The following is a 21,077-nucleotide window of genomic DNA, read 5'->3' as shown; positions in this document are numbered from 1 at the left end:
AAAATAATCTTAACCATAGCTTTCTAATGCAACGGTACAAATGTTAACCAAATTGATGGTAAGCACGCGATCGACGCTTTCGTTAAGATAGCAAAAAAAGTGCCTCCAGCAATTGTTATAAAATTCCTAAACAAAGGTGACCGTGGCATACGTAATAACGTAGAAGCAGGTGAAAAAAAAAACAAAATAAGAAGAAAATTAATGGTTGACAGTTATAACGGTAACATACACTATGCTTGCTTATTTTGCGCGACCTTTGCTTTATAATGCTCTTCTTTACTTTAATCAATGCAGAGGTTGCACTTACGTAGGTAATTTAGAAAAAAGGGTAGTAAAAGTAAAAAAAAAAAAAAACAATAAAAAGTTGGTATTTGCTACGTGCAACAGCCAAATACTTGTTCCAATAGACTGCAAGTGCGATTGCACTTGACAACGGCAATGATACCTGATGACTGTACTGGCGACAGCGCATCAAGCCACTGCACCAGCAGCATGCGTTACTCTTTTGTTGTGTTTGTGGCTGCAATGTCATGGGATCATTTTGTTTGTGGCATTGTCTGCGTGCTTTGTGTTAAAATTTAACTTTATTTAATTTATACAATTTTTTTTATTTTAAAAGCGTTTGCTTTGCTATTGTTGCGCTTGCTTATAACGTTGTTATTGCATTTTAGCAATTAATTTTGTATATAAGTTTTAATGATTTGGTTTTGTTAGTTTTTCTAGCAGCAATGTTTTTACAAATATAATCTCTCAACGCTTAATCAGCAATAGTGCATTACATTGCACACGTCATACAGTGCAGTGCATTGAAATATGCTCGTCAAATGTGCAGTATCAACTCAATTGACTTTGACGTTTGACGCGATTTACATCTGAGGAGTATCCGCAGCATTCGGCAAAGCTCTGACGAAGGTTGGTCTGACTTAGAAAATTTTTGTTCTAGCTAAATAATATATTTTTTTAAATATTTGGCGTTGAATTGAAGAAATATTAAAAACTGGTGAATTTGTTGAAAAATTATATCAAATACGCTTTTTATGTTCACAACCACTTGCCTCTTTTTCTTTTTTTTCCCCTTTCTAACTTTTGTTCCTCATATTTTCTTTATATGTTTGTGCGACTTTTTTCCGTTTTTAGTCTAGTTTTCACCGGCATTATTCTATATACTTCTTACTTCTTTGCTTCTTTATTTTCATTTTACTTTCAATCTTGTTTTTGTTTTAAGTTGTACAGTTACACGTTTTCTTCCCTGCATTTCCTATCAGCTTCCCCTCCCTTGGTTTGTTTGTATTTTAGCCCATTCGCTCTTTTTTTGTGATTTTTTTCTTATTATTTCTCTCTTCGCTCCTTTTTATAATTATTTAGCATCCTCTCCTTCTTTTTATCTAATACAATTTTTTTGGATTTTTTCTTCAATTTATGTTATTTTTAAATTAACTCTTTTTTTAATTCTTCCCGTTTTTTCTTTCCCTTTTGATGTTTTCTTTTTTTTCTCATTTTCTTTCATCTTTATATGTGACCCGGTCTATGAAAAGGTGGCTTATGACTAAAAAAAAAATAGCTCCTTTTTCTTGCTTTTTTGAATTAATTTTTTATTTTCTTGTATTTAATTTAAATTTTTCTTTTTGTTTTCCTTTCCTTTTTCCCTTTTTCTTGTTTCTCCTGTCTTTTGCTTCTTGTTTTTTCTCTCTTTTGGTATTTATATTTTTTTGTCTCTATCACATAATTTTCCTTTTTCTTCCTTGTCGTTTTTTTAATGTCTCATCCTTCTACTTATTTTCGAATTTTCCTTTTTCTCCTTTGTTAGTTATTTCCTCCATTCTCTCTTTCACTTCCTGCTTTGATCCTAATTTGCTCTCTTTGTTATTTTCTTTTTGATTTATTTCATAAATATATTTTCTGCTTTACTTCTTTTTTTATTTGTATATTTAAATATATCAATTTGTTGCTTTCTTTTGTCCTATGCTCCATCTTTCTATATTATCTACTTTTCTTATCGTTTGCCTCTATTCGCTTATTCTTCTTTTATGCACAAATAAGATTTTTTCTCTTTATCGTTCCTTCTTTTGTTACTCCTTTCTCCTTCATTCGCTCTATTTTGTGTGATTATTTTCTTCTTATTTCTCTCTTCGCTTCTTTCTTCTTTATTTCGCATCCTCACCTTTTTATATAACAAACTTTTTTATTTCTTTTTTCAATTTATATTATTTTTGAATTAATTCTCTAATTGTTCCCCTTTCTTTCAGATTTGATATTTTCTTCCAGTTTTTCATTTTTTTTTGTCTTTATTTATTTGTCTGCTTTTTTGAATTTTCTTTTTATTTTCTTGTTTTTAATTGAATATTTTCTTATTGTTTTACTTTTCTTTTTTATTTCCTTTTTTCTTTTTTACCAGTCTTTTTCTTCTTCTTTTTTCTATTTTTTCTGTCTTTCTCTTTTAGTATTTATATTTATTTTTTTCTCTCACATTATTTTCGTTTTTTCTTCGTTTGTCGTTTATTCAGTGTCTCATCCTTCTACTTATTTTCTTCTTTTTTTCTTTGTTAATTATTCGTTATCTCTTTCACTTCATGTCTTGATCCTCATTTGCTTTCTTTGTTGTTTACTTTTTGTTTTTTTTTCTGTCAAAAAATGTTTTACTTTTTTACTTCTTTCCTTATTTTCATATTTAAATATTTCAGTTTTTTGGTTTCTCTGGTTCTATGCTCCATCTTTCTACATTATCTTCTTTCCTAATATGTTGCCTCTATTCGCTTGTTCTTCTTTTTGGTCCTACATATTTGATGCACAATTAAGTTTTTTCTCTTAATCGTTCCTTCTTTTTGTTACTCCTTTTTCTTTGCTAATATTTTGTCTATCCCAGACGGATTGTTTTTAGTTTTTTACTTCTTTTATATTTGTATAAAATTTTTATATTTCTCATCTTCCTCTAGCCCTTGCACCTTCCGAGAGTTTTCTTTGATTCTTTTCCAATATTCTCTTTTTTAGCTGTAATTTAGGTTTCTCTTTTTTCCACGTGCTTTCCTTTCCTTCTTTTTTCCTTCCTTTTCCTTCACATGTTGCCTTTAGTTCATATGCACTACTCTCTCCATTCCATTTGTTTATCGCATTTGCTTTAATTCTTCCCTCTCACATTCCCACCTTGTAAATAACCTCTTCCTCCTCTTAGTATTTTCTTTTGGTTACTTTTTTGTATTTGATTCATCGCTTTCGTCTAGTTATCCTTTCCCTCTTTAGTTTTCATTATACAATTTTATGTTTATTTCTCACTATTTTTCACATTTTCATTTCTCATTTATTACGAACGTTTTTCGAATTGTAAGCGAAGTCTTAAGTGCTGAGTCTGCGTGCTGGCCTCAACAAAAACAACAAGTCAGTCTAGCCAAGTTTGCCCATTAATGTTCTTATTTTCATTTCCAAAACTGTCTTGCATATAGAAAAATGAAAAACAGCGTATAACAATGCAACTAATTTTTTACGAATGTATTCTTTGATTTTGTTGTACTCATTCGTTCATTGCATTGTATATTTTTAATATTTTAAATCATTTATGACGTTGCAAGCAAGGTCAGTGTTGTTAGTTTTTTTTCACAAATACATATTTTTTCACCACATTTTCATGGTACAGTGAGTGCATTGAGCATTCAATCTAATAATATTTGACAATAGAAGAATTAAAACAACAACAATAAAAGCTTTACCACTTAATTGTATACAACAGTGTCAATTGGAGGCTTGTAACAGCTCGTGTTAGCGATGTTCACAAACTAAAACAAAAAACAATGCTTAGTCGCTCACTCAGTCAAAGTCAGCTGATAACATCGGTGCATCCACCACAAACTTGAACTTGACAATAAGTGTACTGATGATGGTGCAAGCAAAGATGTTGTTTGTATGTATGTGTGTGTTTGTAGTTGCATTGACAAAGCACAAGAAAGAGTTAGACAACAAGTCAATAGACTCATTTGTTGTTAATTATAGGTGAAGAGAAATATATTTGTTTGTTAATAAAGGTTTGAGTATCTACTTATGTAGTTATGCATCACTTTCGGGCCTATATTTATTGCTTTTTTAATTAACGCTATTCAATGACTTTACTTTATAAGTTTCTATTTATAATAATGTGACATTTTGACAAAAAAAACTTATTTCGAAATGTAGGAAAAAGATGCTGAGAGGTTTTTAGTTATGAGTCAATTTATCGCCATTGCCATAGAATTTATTTAAGTAAATGTCGTAGTTCCTGTTACCATGCCAGTTCCGCTGCCGTTTTTAGTCTTGTTTCCAATTTTTGTTTCGGATTTATTTGCAGTTCCAATATTGGCCCTGGCAATGATTAAAATTTCGGTAACGGCTCCAGTATTGCATCCATTGCTTGTTTCTGTTCTAGCCTATGTTATAGTTTTCGTTCCAGTTTTTGTTCCAGTTTCTGTTCCACTTTCAACAAAACTTTCTGTTCCATTTCTGGTGTTGGTTGTGGTTCCAGTCTCTGTTATACTCTATGTTCCAGTTTCTGTAAAATGTTCTTTTCCAATTTCCGTCATACTTTATATTACAGTTTCTGTTCCAATTTATGTTATACAATTTGTTCTTTTTCTGTTGCATTTTCGAAGTTGGTGGTGGTTGCAGTGTCTGTTGGTGTTGGTTGTGTTTCTGTTATACTCTATGTCCCAGATTTTGTAATACTTTCTGTTCCATTTTCGCTGTCGGTTGTGGCTCCAGTTTCTGTTCCATTTTCGTTGTCGGTTGTGGTTGCGGTTTCTTTTATGCTCTATGTTCCAGTTTCTGTAAAATGTTCTTTACCAATTTTATATTAAAGTTTCTGTTCCTATCTATGTTGTTCAATTTGTTCTTGTTTCTGTTCAACGTTGGCAGTGCACACTGGTCGGTCTTATATGGAGTTGGTGATCAAAAATACTTCCAGTAGAGATATCAACGTGAAACTTTGGTCACAGCTTTATAAATACGTGGGAATTATTTTTTAATAAATTTGGTGTGGGTGGTACTTTCATACCGACCCCCAACCACACAATTTCACCGCATGCATATACATGAGCGATAGTTTGGATTGGTAAGATGTGTCTATCGCAAAAAAAAATGTTTAATAGAATTAAATAAAGAAATTAAGGTTATTAAAAGATTTTGCATATATAACAATAACAAAACAACAAACACACACAAAAGTTTACATTTGCATATCGTCGACGGGATAAAATAATGTCGTATGTTACATATGAGCACGTATAACATACGACAAAAATTTATCAGTGTGACGTTCTCAGAATACTGTCCCAAAACATAGTTAGTGGCAGAAAGGGGCAGCTGATAATAACAATTTAGAATAACACAACTTTGACTAATAGTAAAATATAAGTCCCAACGTGAGGATCGGTGAGGAACCCAACTAAAACTTTAGCTGAAATTGAAATATTTGTGCAAATAAACACTAATAAAGGCACTGGTGAAATATTAAATAAAAAAAAAAAAAAAACAACAAGATAAAGACACTAAAATTATTTCAAAATGAAGTAAATATCTTTGAATTCAATATTCAATTTTATTTATTTCAATACAATTATACTTTATGAATTTTTAAATAGCGTAAACTCGCACTTTATTTTTAACTTGCTCACACTGCAAAAACCAACTAAAAACATAACCTCATTTTTAAAGCTATTCTTAAAGAGTACAGTTCGAATGTAAGAAAAACAAATATACCTCTGAAAAAGATGTTCTAATAAGAGATACTAACGACACATTTGGTGAAAAACTTTTCTCTTAGATTTTTTTATTTTGTGGCCTATGGAACCGACCACTGTGCAGTGGTTGCAGTTTCTGTTACATTATGTTCCAGTTTCTGTAAAACTTTCTGTGCCAATTTCTATCATACTTTATATTACAGTTTTTGTTACAATTTCTGTTTCAATTTATGTTGTAGTGTTTTGTTCAAGTTTTTGTACCAGTTTCTGATCCTGGTTGTGTTTATATTTCTGTCTTAGTTTCTGTTGCATTCTCTATTCCAGCTCCAGTCTCAGTTGTCGCTTAATTTTATGTCGACCGAACCGAGGTTTTCTGTTCCAATTTCAGTCTCGGTTGTGGTTTCAGTTTCAGTGCCAGGTGTGGTTCGGGTTTCACTTTGCGGTACAGCTTCGGTCTCTGTCTTGGTTCCAGTGTCAATTCGTAAGCCTCTTCCAATCTCGATATTGTTTCTACATTCACTTTCCATATTTTCAAAATCAAACCTGATATGCCAATGACTTGTTTGAAATATTTTTCTGTTATGAGGCTATTTTTTCGTATGTTATTTTATGCTCTCAAATACGCCTAAGATAAATTCTTCAATTTTAAACGTTTTACTTCAAAAGACTAAAGAAACGAACTTGAAAAGGATTCTGTTGTATGAAAAAAGAGTGCTTTGTGAATCGTGAGCGCAATGAAACACTGGGACACTAAATAAAAGTATAAAAAATTTAAAAGAAAAATTCCCTAGACAGATACTTTTGCAGCTTTTTAATTTCGTATGGAGACCAACCCAGTCTAATTTAAATACCTAATCACACTCTTCGCAATACAAATTGCCAATTTAGGAAGACAGCTGTAAGCAACAATACTTGAATAAACATAGTAAAACTCCAAATGATATAAGCGAAGGCAATAATCAAAAGTCTGCTCCAAATAATGAAAGAGGTCAGTTAACTTTCTTGGTATTGGAGTAAGTTAGTATTTTTAAAGGTGTTTATGCTCTGCTTTTATTACCAACTGTGTATATAATTACTTGCTTAGCACCAGGTTGCGAATCAATGATGCCATATTTGGATTTCAGTTTATATTGTGACATACCTTTGGCATTACGGCATTAGCCTACTAATGTTTAATGAATTTACACCCAATGCATGTTATGTAAGTATGGTTTATGTTACTAAGGTCACTGTGTTTTTTTGATCAATGTGTGTTTTGAGGGGGGCGTTTGAAAATTTTCTATGAAAAATCTTTATTGCAAGGACCGAAAAGGCGAGATTTAGAAATATGTTTCTCGGCCACGTCTAATGTATATTAGTAAAAAATATTGACATCAATTTGTAGAAATAAAAAACTTGCTAGGAATTTATAGGAATACTAGCAGACCCGGCAGACGCTGTTCTGCCATAAATGTGGTCTATATCCATACATTTTAATAAGCTTTTTTCGTCTAACTTTACCCCCCCCCCCCCCCCCCCCCCCCGTCTTCACTTTTTCCTAATCCTTTTAATCACTCCTCCCTCCGTCTTTTTCGCTTTATTTATCTCCATCTTCATCTCTTTTTATCTCTTTCTCAGTCTCCTCCTTCGCTCTTTTCTCTTCTCTCAAGCTTTTCTCATTCTCCTTCATCCCGTATTGCCTGTCCCAGAGGGTGGTATGTATTTTGTTCTAGTCCCAGTCCCAGTCCCACTCCGATTCTCAGTCCCAGTCCGTTTCCGGTCTACTTCCCGGAAAAAAGAGTCGTAAATACTATTTATAGGCAAATTTATATACCAAATTTCAGGCAAATCGAATGGGACGTATGTAAATAGGCTTCGCATACATATTTGTCAGTTTTGCCAGGTTGGTGTGACTAAACCGAATATCACAATGAAAATTACTTTAGAGCTCTCAGCAACGGCTTTCATTTGATATCCATGTTACTCACATATTCTAGGTGTACCGGGTCCATTTTTCGGCCTATATCTCTAGACCCTGTTTGTCGATCGCAACCAAAGCTATGTAATAACCACCGCGTGAGGTATACGCAATTTGTGAGATAGCTTGAACAAAATCGACCGACGCATCTCTTCAAACACCGGCGACCAACTAACACACATTTTAGCCTTTCTTTTTTTATATATATTTTTTTATTTTTCACACTTCACTATAATATTAAAACGAAATGCAGATATCCATTGCTTTTCGGCTTAAAAATTGCACATGGAACAACTAAAGACTCTCCTGAATTAAAAAAAAAATGTCTTGGTACCTTTAAGCCGCGGGCCTCCTCAGACACCTAGGGCCCGAGGTGATCCCCCGTTCCCATCCCCCGTCTCGACAGGCCTGGTGATGTGCTATACTTGATATCAATCGCTATAATATTTTTTATTGATAAGCACCATGTTTAATTAAACACCAACCAATTACACGGAAGTACGACCTTAAAATATGAGTGCCGGTGCGTATACGTAACATTTTATTAATACATATAAACATTTAAAAAAATTGCAATAAAATAATATTGCGATTATAAACTGAGATATAACCTATCCTATATTTCAAGTTAGATTAAACTACACATGGGGTGCAAAACAAATTCAAAATCGGTTCAGTAGTTTAGGAATCCATCGCGGACAAACAATGTGAACGTGATTTTTATATACAAAGATATTCACAAAAGAATTGAAGAGCGCCAAGTATAAAATCGGCTTAGCTTTATTAAAATAGACAAATACGAAAATGTTTAAAATTTCTGAAAGTGCAATCAAATTTATGGCACTATAAAAAAATACAAGCGGTTATCCTACAATTTCCTTTACTTAAACCCAAGTCTTACATGCATTGGGTACAAAATATAAAAAGACAGCAAAGCTGTTGCGATAGAATACAATTTCTACTCAAACACAAACAAAAATACAAAGCTACAAATTGATTTTTATCTTCTCTCATTATTTATTCTTGCCACTTTTCTTTGAATTTATTTTCTCTCCAAATTTGATTTTACAGCTAATTTAGCTATTTTTATACATTACGTTGTTGCTATCTTTCACTTGAGCATATTTTTATAGTTTACTTTTCGCATTCGCAGCAATCAAGCTAAAAAACTTTGATCTCACCTTTGGAAATGTGTAATTTGTACGTATGTAGGTGTATGTATGTGTGTGTTACAAGCATTTGTTAGATATTTTAAAGAGCGCACGCAGTCGTTGACCGCAGAATCGCTCAGTAATTACGGCTCACGACTGACGGCAGTCGAGTGTCTGTCATTTGTAAGATACGTGTGACAGTTATTTGTTGTTGGTCGCATTGGATGATTTTGATATAACTGTGTGAATTTTTTTCTACTTTCTTGATATTGTTTTCATTTCTTTTCTTTCGATCGTTTATTTATTTTAATCTAAGCGTTTTATCTAATTTTTGCTATCGTTAGAAACTTTATTTGATTTTGGTAATTACTGATGGGTGAACTTTTAAGGTTAATTTTAAATTTTGGCTTTTAAAAAGTGAACCTTCCTTATATGCTTTGGCATAAATAATGACTCCCGAAAGTACAAGTCTATTCTTCTTAGTTCGCTTGCATTTGAAACCCAGGGGCGCCTAATGAAAGCCCCTATTAATTTATTTTATACGATTTTTCGTCATCTCAAACTGGTTACTACGTAGTACCATCGTCGTTGCCATTTTTCTTACCGATCCCTCTGAAGGTTGTAAAAATATATCTGCATTGAAATTGTTTTCGTATACCTGCAGGAATAGGATTATTTTTACCGATCAGCATTTTTTCTAAATCAGTTTTAAAATTTAAAATATTTTGTCAGTGATGGTACTTGTTTAGTCATTTATTATTTTAATGTCGAGTGGGGTTTGTTTGTAGGTTATATGATTGTAGACCTAGCCACGAGACACACTAAGTGCAGTTATTCTCTGCGTATGTGGTCACGTGCCTGTGCTTCGAAACGCCTTGAATTTCAGAAAGAAAGGTGTAGATATATGGTTGAGATCACGACAAATGATAAAGAGAGTATGAGTTCTGGTTTTCTGAATTAACTAAATGATCATCAATTCGATAAATTATTCAGATCAATTCTGTATGTCTCAGGGGAGACTTACAACCTATATTATAAAAGTGTGTACAGGGCTGACGCTAGCGTTGCCAACTACCAAACGTCCAAGGTAGATAGAAACAAAAATCGAATTATCAGCACTTTGTCACTAAACATTCACATTTTTGGAATGAAAGAATGAGAGCAATTTAATAAGAATCATTTGATATTTTGTGTAAAACCCAAATCGAAATGTTTTATTTTTCTGCGGAGATTTGCAAGTTATTAAAGCTTTATTAGTTTCTCTATAGCTTTCAGTGCATATTTCAGACTCTAACATATGGTTTAGAGTTAATTGAAAACTGTTTCCCACTCAGCGGCCTCTGTTTATAGTCAGACGGATTTAATTGCCACCATTTTCGAGAAAACTTCTTGTTCGAGAAAACTTACTGTTCGAGAAGCCAAGTACAAAGCACAAATGCACTTAATTCTTAGCCACTATGTCAAAGGCAGAACTTAAAGGCAGATAAGCGAAAAACAGCTTGCAAACGTGAAACAGCAAGAATTTCGAATTTTCCAGAAAAACGTGGCTTAGAAGGCAACCCATAATTGTACGAATGTCAAAATTAATGCTAATTCGACGACTGAAAACACTGTATTTTGTCATCCCGCAATAGAAATGACGTACGTCTAAAAAGTGCATCATGGAGACAATATATGTAGAAAACTTACAGCCGGGACTAGGGAAATGGGCCATGTGCACATGCCCTATACTTTCTGGGAATATTTTGAAAACTGTCTTACAGGAAACCATTTTTTGGAATGCGATCATTGTTATGGTTGCTGTGACTGCTGCAGTTAATATTAAAGTGAGAATGATGATTGCAGTTATAGTAACGGTCAAAGTGCAGTTACGGTTACCGTTCCAGCTTTGGTTACTTTTACGCTACGTTTATGGTTTTGGTAAAACTAAAGTAATGCTTACAGTTACGTTTACAGCTATGAAAAGAGTTTAACTTAGTTGGCCTTTACTATTCCTTTTTCAAACTAAGATCATCGTAAAAGTTACAGTTACGGTTACGGTTATAGTTACAATTAAGTTTACGCTTACTGTACTTTTGAAACTATAGTCATGGTAACAATTCCTTTTAAAGTTACGTTTACTGTTACGTGTACAGTAAGTAAGTATGGTCATGTACACAGTTACGGTGACGGTTGTGGTCTCGGTTTCGATCTCTGTTGAAGTGTCATTGTATGAATTGTTAATCCGCCGTTACCGTTGCTCACTCCAAATTTTTTAATGAATGCAATTAACTCTATAACTGATCTGCTACAACCTAAGGGCATTTTGCTAACTTAATTAATTTTTAATGATTTTTTCGATTTACGTAATCATTTTTTGGCTCATCAGCTTTTAAATTGATTTTTTTTGTTAGTTTCTACTTTGACGCTTACGGTTACCGTTTACAAACGTTTGTTTCATTTAACTGGCTCTAAATGTTCAACTTCCTCGTATTGGATTTAAATTAAAAATAAATTTAATTTGTTCACAAGTAAGCAAATAAAATTGTAATCTGTTGTTTATGGAAAAGCACTATTTCAGCGAGGTGAATCAGCATGCAAATTCATTGCAGAATAAAAAGAAATTTAGTTAAAATAAACTTAAAAACTGAACTTAGAACTATTAAATTAAATTGCTGAAAATAACTTTACTTTGCTTTTGCTTTATGTCTCATTTTCAATTATCCACTTGAGTTGATGTGTACTTATATTTTTATTATAATATTTTTCTCTAATATCAATTACAAAAACCATTGTATAAAGCAATATGAGCAAAGCTCGCTAATTAAATACATATTATAATTTAATTAATAAATTTAATTAATTTTTTGCTGTCTGTAATATTCCATCCACTCGAATCATCATCGAGTTCGTTGCTTGAGTCTTTCGTTACAATCGCCTTTGCATATGAAATTGATTGGTAACCGTAAAATTTTGATGTTAATAAGTTTTTAATTTCGATTTTATTTTCTTCAGCGGTCTTTGCAGAAAAGAAGCTAACTTCATATCTATGAATATGAAGCGATGAATTTTTACTAATGCCTCACTTAAACTTATCTTAAACTAAAATTTTCATATAATTTTCATTATATACTTACTGTACTCGAAAGTAGCACTATCCACGTGACTAGTGGCAAAAATATTCTCATTTTTGCTGTAATGAAAAAAAGGGAAAAATTATGAACTTTAGTTAATTATATGCATAATAAAATTTGAAGTATTTAAATGAGGTAAGTAAAATTATATGTTGGAAGTAACAAACGAGCGATGGAATAGAATTAGATAAGTGTGCAGGCAAAAATATTTATTTAAGTAGCCAACAACACGACAGCATTGCACCAAAATTAGCATTTGACTGGGAATAATAAAAAAATGAAGTAATTGTTGAAAAAAAGGTCACCAAACATTATCCACATAATGTAAGGGAGAACAAAAATGTTTTTATATATGTAAATATTTCATTAACAAAACAATGATGCAAGTGAAATAATTGTCTATTTAAAATTAGGTAATTCAGATTTGAAACATGCTTCCGGATGTGAGAAGATCAGTACCCTATACAAGCTATCAGAAAATAAGATAACCCCTTTATTCTGAATACTGTGTGTTAAATATTATATTAAAGATTGTGGATGGCCACCGTGGTGTGATAGTAGCGGGCCCTGCCTACTACGCCGAAGGTTTTGTGTTCAAGTCCCAGGCAAAGCAACAGAAAAATGACAACAGATGGAAGGTTCTATCATTCTACCCAGTTTAAAAAGGTCGACTGTAAACTAGCTGTGTTGTCGATAAGCATAGGTGCAGGAACGTAACATCAAAACAAAAATGTACTAAACAAGAGGTGCTGATAGGTGGTGGCCCATCCACACTATTTTTAAACTTTTACATATTGAAGCTCCCTTATCAAGTTTTGGCTCATCCATTGACAAGTTACGCTATAAAATTAACGACCATCTCCTGCTCTTTCCAGTTTTTCCACCTCGTGAAATATCAGTGGCACCAACCTCAGCTACCTTATTTACAACGTGGTCAAAATCAACGTCGATATTAGACATTCCTTTCGACGGAATTACGCTACCGACTGTCTTCAACCAAAAATACTGGGTGTAAAGTTCGATCAGGATCTATATTTTGGCGAGCATGCTGCTGTAATTATACCTGAATTTCGGAGCCATAACAAAATCTTCAAGTTCTTCGCCGGCAAAACTTGGGACAAAGAAAAAGAAACGCTTATAACCAATTTTAAAGCAATTGCCCGGCGCCTTGAAGCTAAGCTTGTCCAATATGGTCGCGGATTCCAAAAGAAATACACTGGAGGAAACTGCAGATGTACTTAAACACCGCGCTCAGATGTCAGATATCGATATGTTATCAAAAAGCAATAAATCTGTTATAGGAATGCTATCGATCGAGCGTTTCGAATTTGTTGTCGGCGTTTTATCAATTTGTTGTCGAAAAGTTTTCGATTTGTTAGCAAAAATATCGATTTGTTTACAAAAGTTTGTGAGTTTTATATCGGCTTATCGACGATATGGTTCATTATGAAGCTTTTTTTCCAGTATTTACTAGTATTACAAAGGCATTCAGTTTTGATTACTTAATTTTTCGTACATAATTCGCCAAAAGATTTGTTTTCTGCAATATTTTTTTATATTCTTTTGGGAACACAAATTTACTTTTTGATTGAACCAATCTTTTTGGCTATACAATTCTAGTAGCAGCCTATATAGGTTTAAACGTATAGTATAATCTACTCCGATCGTAGTAGAACTCAAAGGAAGTTCTCTGTGATAGACAACCCTCTAAAATATGCATGCCGAACTTGTCAGAATAAGGGAAAACCTCAAGGTGATAAGAACACCTGAATATTCATTTCATCATGAAACCTTATTACATAAGTTGAAAACAGGACCAGTAGTTGAATACAGGAACCTAGGTGTGGTAGGCGGAGCATGCAACCAACACGCTAGAGCAACAGCAGAAATGTAAACTTGTTACTTTTTGGGAATGGAGTAGTTTTTTTTAACCCAGTTGTTTTTTGTTTATCTGTTTTAAACTTTTTATTTGAAACTCGTAACTTTTTTGAAGCAGATAGTTCAAAGAACACTTGCATTTATTTAACCTCCTTAGCCTTTTGAAACATGTAATATTTTCCGATCTGTTACTTTCTGAAAGTTTTTTAAACTTTTTTTAGAATTTAATTTGGTATCAGCGCAGTTATGCCACGAAACGCAGCAGGTTTGCATAAAATTAATGAAATTTAAGAAGATATGGAAGTAAAGAAAGCTGATAAAAAATCGAAAAATTCAGTACAAATGCTACAATCTTACAAATGAATCTCGACACGTTTATTTTGTAAAGAACAACATTAAACACACCTTCTGTTATAAAGATGCATAGCTATGTGTTTCTGTTTATATTTCAGAACACTTGGTTTGAAACCAAATGAGCCACATGAACAGTTACTCATCATTAACGCAACTTTGTCACAGAAAGGTGAATCTTCATACATACATACCTACTATTTGTAGACTTAAAAATTTATGCGAGTAACAGCTCCGACACATAAGCAGTTTTTCATATAGATGAGTTTAACACATGCTTATGCATTATGAGTAGATTGCATGTATCTTTATGGAGAATGGTAGAATGAGCGACACTAGCGCCATCTGATGTTGAAAAGTAGCCAACTCCCCAATTTTGTTTCAAGCAAATCATAAGAAGAAGAATTTGACATTTGCACACTTTGCAAGTGAAATTATTTTTACCACTGGTTGGTAAATTTTCTAACATTTTTCACAATTAAAAACTGCAATATAACAATTGAATATGACACAAAATATGTTAGCAAGTATTTTTGTTGTATAGGGAGAATGTTTACATCAGTGCTTCGCGAAATTATGTATGTGAATGGACAAGGCGTAATAAACTTCAATTTCCAAGTCTGAACTTCCTTCATATTTACAAACGCAACATATTGGTTGATTGCGGCAATGTTATTGGAATGCATAAGCTTGTGTTAAACGAATCTATATGAAAAATGTCATTGTGTCACCGCCTTAACGTTAGCAAGTGTTTGAGAAATATTCTCATACAAGCAGAAGTCTTTTCTATTTTTTTGGTTTTTTTTTAACATAAATATACCATTTGTGTGAGTGTATGAGAGTAGCCATTTCCACTGATGACACTCATCGCCACCGCGTTGATGGCTGTCAACGGAATGTGTCGCTTTGATGGGCAATTCTGTTGTTATTTGACAGGTTTGAAGATATCTTGTGAGAAGCTTTTGTTATTTAACCATTTTTCTCATTTGCGTTGGCCTTCAATTTTATTTAAGTGGTGTGTTTTTTTCTACTTATGAGTTGGAATTTCGCTCATTTGTAAAAACATTGCTAGAATGAGGAAGTATGGCTTATCACACATATTTAATGTTATTTCTTTTTTAGATATTTTTATTTTCCCGTTTTGTTAGAGCTTAGGTGAGCTAGGTTTTCCTTCTTTCACACGATAATAAATAGTATTCTTAATTTATGGCAATATTGCGTGTGAATTTTGTCATTGTAATTTTTTTTTGTTCAGTTTCGTGTGACTCCAATTTTGTCAAATGTTATCATGTTCTGTTATCTAATGAATTGACATGTCGAACTAAGAGTTTTGCGTGACTTCTTTTTTTTTAGCACTGAGGTGTGCAAGGTTTCTTTTTACGGTACTTAGTAAGGAACAGTTCAAATGCGTTACTAATAAGTTATGCTAACGATTGCAAATAACTTATGGTTTGGAAAAGTTTGTAAGTGTCAAAAAAATCTATAAGCAGAAGCAAGGGACAGAAAGATAGAGGGAAAGAATAGGGAAAGGGAGAAAGAAAAACAAGGAAGAGAAGACAGAAAAGTTGGAGTAGGAGTAGGATTAATAGTAGTAGTAAGACCTAGAAGTAAAACTAGTAAGGAAGGATATGTTCGGATGTTACCGAGCATTACATACTCAGCTGCGAAATTATAGCTTGCAACACTTTTAAATTACCTTCTTTTAAAAGTGGGCGGTGCAATGTGCATAGTCCAAAATTTTACTAATTTTCTATTTTGCGACATAAGGTCAACCCAACTACCAAGATTCATCGCTTTATCCGTCTTTGGAAATTAAAGTGCGATAACTTTTTCGGTTTTTCGAAATTTACGATAACGAAAAAGTGAGCGTGGTTATAGTCCGATTTCGTTCATTTTATATAGCAATCTGAGATGAGTACCTAGAAACTTACGTACCAAGTTTCATTAAGATACCTCAAAATTTACTCAAGTTATCGGGTTTACGGCAGACGGATATGGCTAAATTAATTTTTTTTTTCGCCCAGATGATTTTGATATATACAAGTCTACATATATCTCGATTAGTTTATGCCGTTACGGGTTACCGTTATGCGAACAAAGTTAATATATTCTGTGAGCTCTGCTCAGCTGAGTATAAAAAAGAGCAACAGTATGAGTAAAGGAAGGAGTAACAGCGAAGAAGAGAAAAAGCGTAAAAGTACTATTTATGAGAAATAGTGAGAGCTAGTGTGAAAATAAGAACAAAGTTCAGAGCAGCAGTAAGATTTGAGAAATAGTGTGAGCAAGAGTGGTGATACGAGCGTGGGTAAGAGTAAGGTAAAAATCAAACTATGAGTAAAAGTAACAGTAAGGGGTAGAGCAAAAGAAAGAAATTAAGAAAGATAAAGAGTAAGAGATAGGACAAGAGTAAGAGTAGCAGCAAGGATAAGGGTAAGAGTAACAGAGAGAGTGACAATAAGAGTGAGTTACTGTTAAAACTACGGGTAAAAGTAAGATTAAGAGTAAGTTTAAGAGTAAGGTAAAGATTAAAAGTGTGAGCAAGGGTAAGAGTAAGAAAAGGGGTAAGAGTAGATGTAAGAGTTTGAGAGTAAGAGTAAGAGTAAGAGTAAGAAAAAATTAAGAGTAAGAGGAATTCCGCTTTACCTTGAATTTCGCTAGGTACTATGCAGTTCTGATTTTTAAACAGTTAGATTCGTGGATACAGTGGTATAAGGCATTCTAAAATTCCTTTTGAATTAAGTGATAAATTTTGCTGTTCAAAACAAAAATGCAGTAAATATTCAAAAATAAATCCAGCGAAAACTCAATTTTTATTAGAAAAATTTAGCACAGCAGCAATTAAAACCTTTTTGAGTCTTCGAATTTGAGTTATGAACAAGGTGTTTTTTTGGTTAAAGGATAAAATAATAATATCAGAAATTTATTGGCATACAAATTCCTAAAAAGCAATAAGTACACTTTACTGCCTTTTTGCTGTGGAAGGCAGTATTACTTCAAAGTAGTGTCTTTTAGGAAAGCAGCTCTGTTTAAATTTTAGTGCCAGAGAGAGTTGGTACAGAGAAGATGCTTGACGCAAATCCACCGAAAGTGTCTTCATACATACCTATGGCTCCAAGTCAATAAAAATGGAAGGCAAGGGGAGGGGGCAGTTAATCGATAGGCTGAACTCTAACCTCTCTTGTTAGTCTTTTTAACTAAGTACAGGTATTGGATTCAGCTAATATTTGTTTGATAGTATTTAGAAGCCTACTCAATGCTCGATAACAAGTCTATAGCTTTTCGATATAAAATTGATATATTTTTTTTAACAAACCTATAACCTTTCTATAACAAGTCGACACATTATCGTTGATAAATAGATCACTTCCGATAACAAATCAATAACACGCCGATAGCAACTTGGTAACAATCAGATAAGAAAACGATTATTTTCAATAACAAATCAATACATTTTTGATAACATATCGATAACTTTTCGATAGCAAATCAATATCTTTTCTGTAAAAAATAGATTAAAAGCTGGTACAATGAAAGCACATCGATAAGTTTTAGATAAAAAATCATTAATTATTTAAAAACATATCGATATATGTTTTTGCGTAACTTGCCTCAGTAAATCATTAGTACTTAGACACAAAGTGCATTTTAAGGCAAAACAACTTTCACACAATTATTTGAGATATATAAAAAATTAAACATATAATAGAAAATATTACTTAGTACTGCTCTAACGGTAAATTATATATCCTTTCTATTTTATGTGCCCCTTCACCAAATCTTAAGTGATTGTATAAAATAATAAAAAGCAAAACAAACTGACAAATATAAATGCCATTCACCAAACGATTGACATATCTCATTTGCCACTAGCGGTTCGAACACAACAAAAACACCGAAAATAAATAACACACGCTTTTGAGCGCAACTTGAGAGGACTTGAGGCACGCACAATCAGTGAAAAAATTGCTCAAAGATACTTTAACAAGCACCAAATAAATCAGTAAGTAAGCAAAAAAATGCCTTGTAGCAAAATAAATGAAAAAGCGTTCCGCATGCAATTTTTCTGCGAAAGTGGCAAATTAGCTGAGTAGCAGCACATGCGCAATGGAAAAGAGCAGTGCGTGATTTATTTCGTGTGGTTAAGTAAAGCGTAGTGAATAATGTGAGTTTGGCAGGCGAGTAGTGCGTAGAAAGCATGAAGTGAGTACTTTGTATGCAGATATGTACAGTGCGTGGGAGATGGAATGACACGATTTTAAGCCTTACTCACAACAAAGGATTGTCAAAAAAAAAAAAAAAAAAAAAAAAAAAAATACGAAAGAAATTACTAAAAAATTTTTTTACTGAAATATTTTTAATCAAAATATTTACTCTTTTTAAAATTAGTAACTACCAGATATTCCATCCTGCCGATCACTAATATCATTCGTTAATATTCAAAGCTAGCTTTAAGTTAGCAAATTCGATGAAAACAGAAAATAGTTTCTTGTTTTCAAAATTAGCCTCCAAAATGCGAAGAATTTGGAAGATGGTTAATTGATTAATAGTTCTTTCATTTTAGATTTCATTAAGAGATTCAAAATGGAATAAGGTTCAGAATCATAAACTCTTGTTGTGTTGTTATCAGGCAGCGAGGGGCGGGGGATGGGAGGGGAGAGAGGTAGAGGCGAGCAATGCCACTGTGCCTCATTAAGTTCCTGATCGTCTTCTTGTTCCCTAATAAAGGAACAGACTGAAAGGACCAACTTTTTTGCAAAGGCAAACAGATAAATAGGCAGCCATAAATTTGGCGGAAAGTCCAAAGACAAAGAAGATGACGTTCGTGTTATTCTGTACTAGTTTATATGCTAGACCCTCAAATAGACCGGGCGAGTACGTTCATAGTGTTACTCGCATGCTGTTCGTCGATCATCTGTCAAACAAGGTAGGCCAAGCGGTCTAACATGGAATACGAAGGAAGAGGTCTGGTGTCGGAAAAACTCTGTTATCAGACTGCCCGCAAACCGCATAAGGAGAATGCAGCTCCAAGATACTATTAACATTCATTAAAAAGTCCAAATAGCATATTTGTACCTAAAAATTAACACCATATGCTCAGCTATTCCCCCAAGCACCATAGGATTGGTTTCATCCTACAAGATAATAACTTGAAAAAAGATGTAGTAGCTCTTTTAAAATATCACAATTTTGACAAAACTTTTGCAGTTTTTAATTTTAAATGTAAAGCGATGTTGTATCAGACAATTAAAGAATAATTCCTTATTCAGCTCAAAATTGCAACAAAATTATTTCGCCTCATTTTCCCTGCTATGCACTGTACAAGAATGTAGGCTGTGGAGGAAGAAGGAAGAACATGCGTATTTTCTTGAACAACTCTACCCAAAGTGGTTGACCGTCTGTCATAACCCTTGGCAAAAGAGCCTGCAAAAATCTAGAAGATAAGATATGCCAAGTAAGTTTTTTTCAAGACGTAAGCAATGCCACTACTTAACTCAAAGCCCTTTTTAAATGGCCAGTTATAGCGACAGTTTGACATTGAAAAAGTGTTACTAATTAGTCAGAGTTGTACGCAGGTCTATCAATTAGGTGATAGTAAATTACAAGATTGAAAGTGGACATCATCAAATTGATCAAGGAGTTTTGCTAATGACGGGCGAGTAGCAACATGTCCCCTGCATGGCATGCTGAAAAACGTAACTTCACGAATAAAAAGTTTTAATTAAGCAACAACAGCGACATCATCAAATAAGAAATAATAAAGTAATTCAACCGTTTTTGTTTTGTTTTCATAAGATTGATATTCTATAAACATACATCTCAGCTCAGCTAACAAAAGACTTAAACAACGAACTTGCCATTTGCTGTTTACTCGAATATTAATGACTTTTGCTGTTGTCATTTTGCATGCTCACAACGATTAATTTGTAATATGCTATAACCTTTGTTTCGTGGTGTAATTCCAGTAACTCATTTAAAAATCATAAAATATTGAACATTCAAATTAACAAATTGAAGGAGAATAGGGCGTGCGTGCATGCGTCTCATATTGAGCTTTCATAAATGTAGAGTAGCACAAAAACAAAGTAAAATAAAAGGGAAATTATTGGGCGTGGAAGCAAATAAAATTCATATGCACGTTTTGCTACTACTGTGTGTGATACTTTATTATGTTTTAATATTAACATTAATTGATTTTTGATTGAGAAAAACAAAGATCGAAAGTACATTTAAATGTTAAAAATTTATGTTATTTAGTAATATTTTTTATTAAAATTAACAGACGATGTTACATTGCGTCCCTTATTAGATTTAACTGTACTCGAGATTTAACTCTATTGCCGTGTTCGAATGCTTTATTAAATTTATGTACTTAGTTTGGTATTTTGGCCATTTTACAATGGGACCAAGGGTCACATCATCTAGGTGAGCTTCTATGTTGCTAAAGCGATGCATTCGCAGAGTATGCACACCGGGACTCCGCCGTTCGTTAAAACCATACAATTTGTCTATCTGTGAGATCTAGCTTTTTCGGTCATATCTTAGGCTAACAAGTCTGTTAAATCTCCAGTGAAAATTTGCTCATTGCTCATTTTTGCTCACTCCCAACCTTAATTAGTTTGGTTGATATTTTGCACTTTTGTCATAGAATTTACTTTCAATATTGCTTGAACTGTTTAATTTCCCAAATAAGAGTGTTTTCTTTTCATGTTTGATAAGTTCTCTGTGAAACGTAAAGGGGAAGAATGGCGCTCACTTTCTCTAAATGTTTAATTTTCAGCATTTTGGCGACCGCCGTGGTGTGATGGTAGCGTGCTCCGCCTATCTCACCGAAGATCATGGGTTCACACGCCGGGAAAAGCAACATCTAATCTTTTAGAAACAAGTTTTTTCAACTAGAAGAAAATTTTTCTAAGCGTGTTTGCCAAGC

General features: G+C 33.2%; 1 protein-coding gene across 1 annotated transcript in view; it reads right to left on the bottom strand.

The window, feature by feature from the left end:
• dpy (dumpy) overlaps positions 1–21,077 on the bottom strand; it is a 307,368-nt gene that overhangs the window by 183,330 nt on the left and 102,961 nt on the right. The window contains exon 2 of the mRNA XM_067768302.1: positions 11,924–11,979. Within this exon, the coding sequence (XP_067624403.1) occupies positions 11,924–11,974 (51 nt within the window). The 5' untranslated portion in view covers positions 11,975–11,979. The remainder of the gene's footprint in view (positions 1–11,923; positions 11,980–21,077) is intronic.

Source organism: Eurosta solidaginis, chromosome 2 (assembly GCF_040869045.1).
Source record: "Eurosta solidaginis isolate ZX-2024a chromosome 2, ASM4086904v1, whole genome shotgun sequence".
NCBI lineage: Eukaryota > Metazoa > Arthropoda > Insecta > Diptera > Tephritidae > Eurosta > Eurosta solidaginis.
This window is presented reverse-complemented; position numbering and strand designations above follow the sequence as displayed.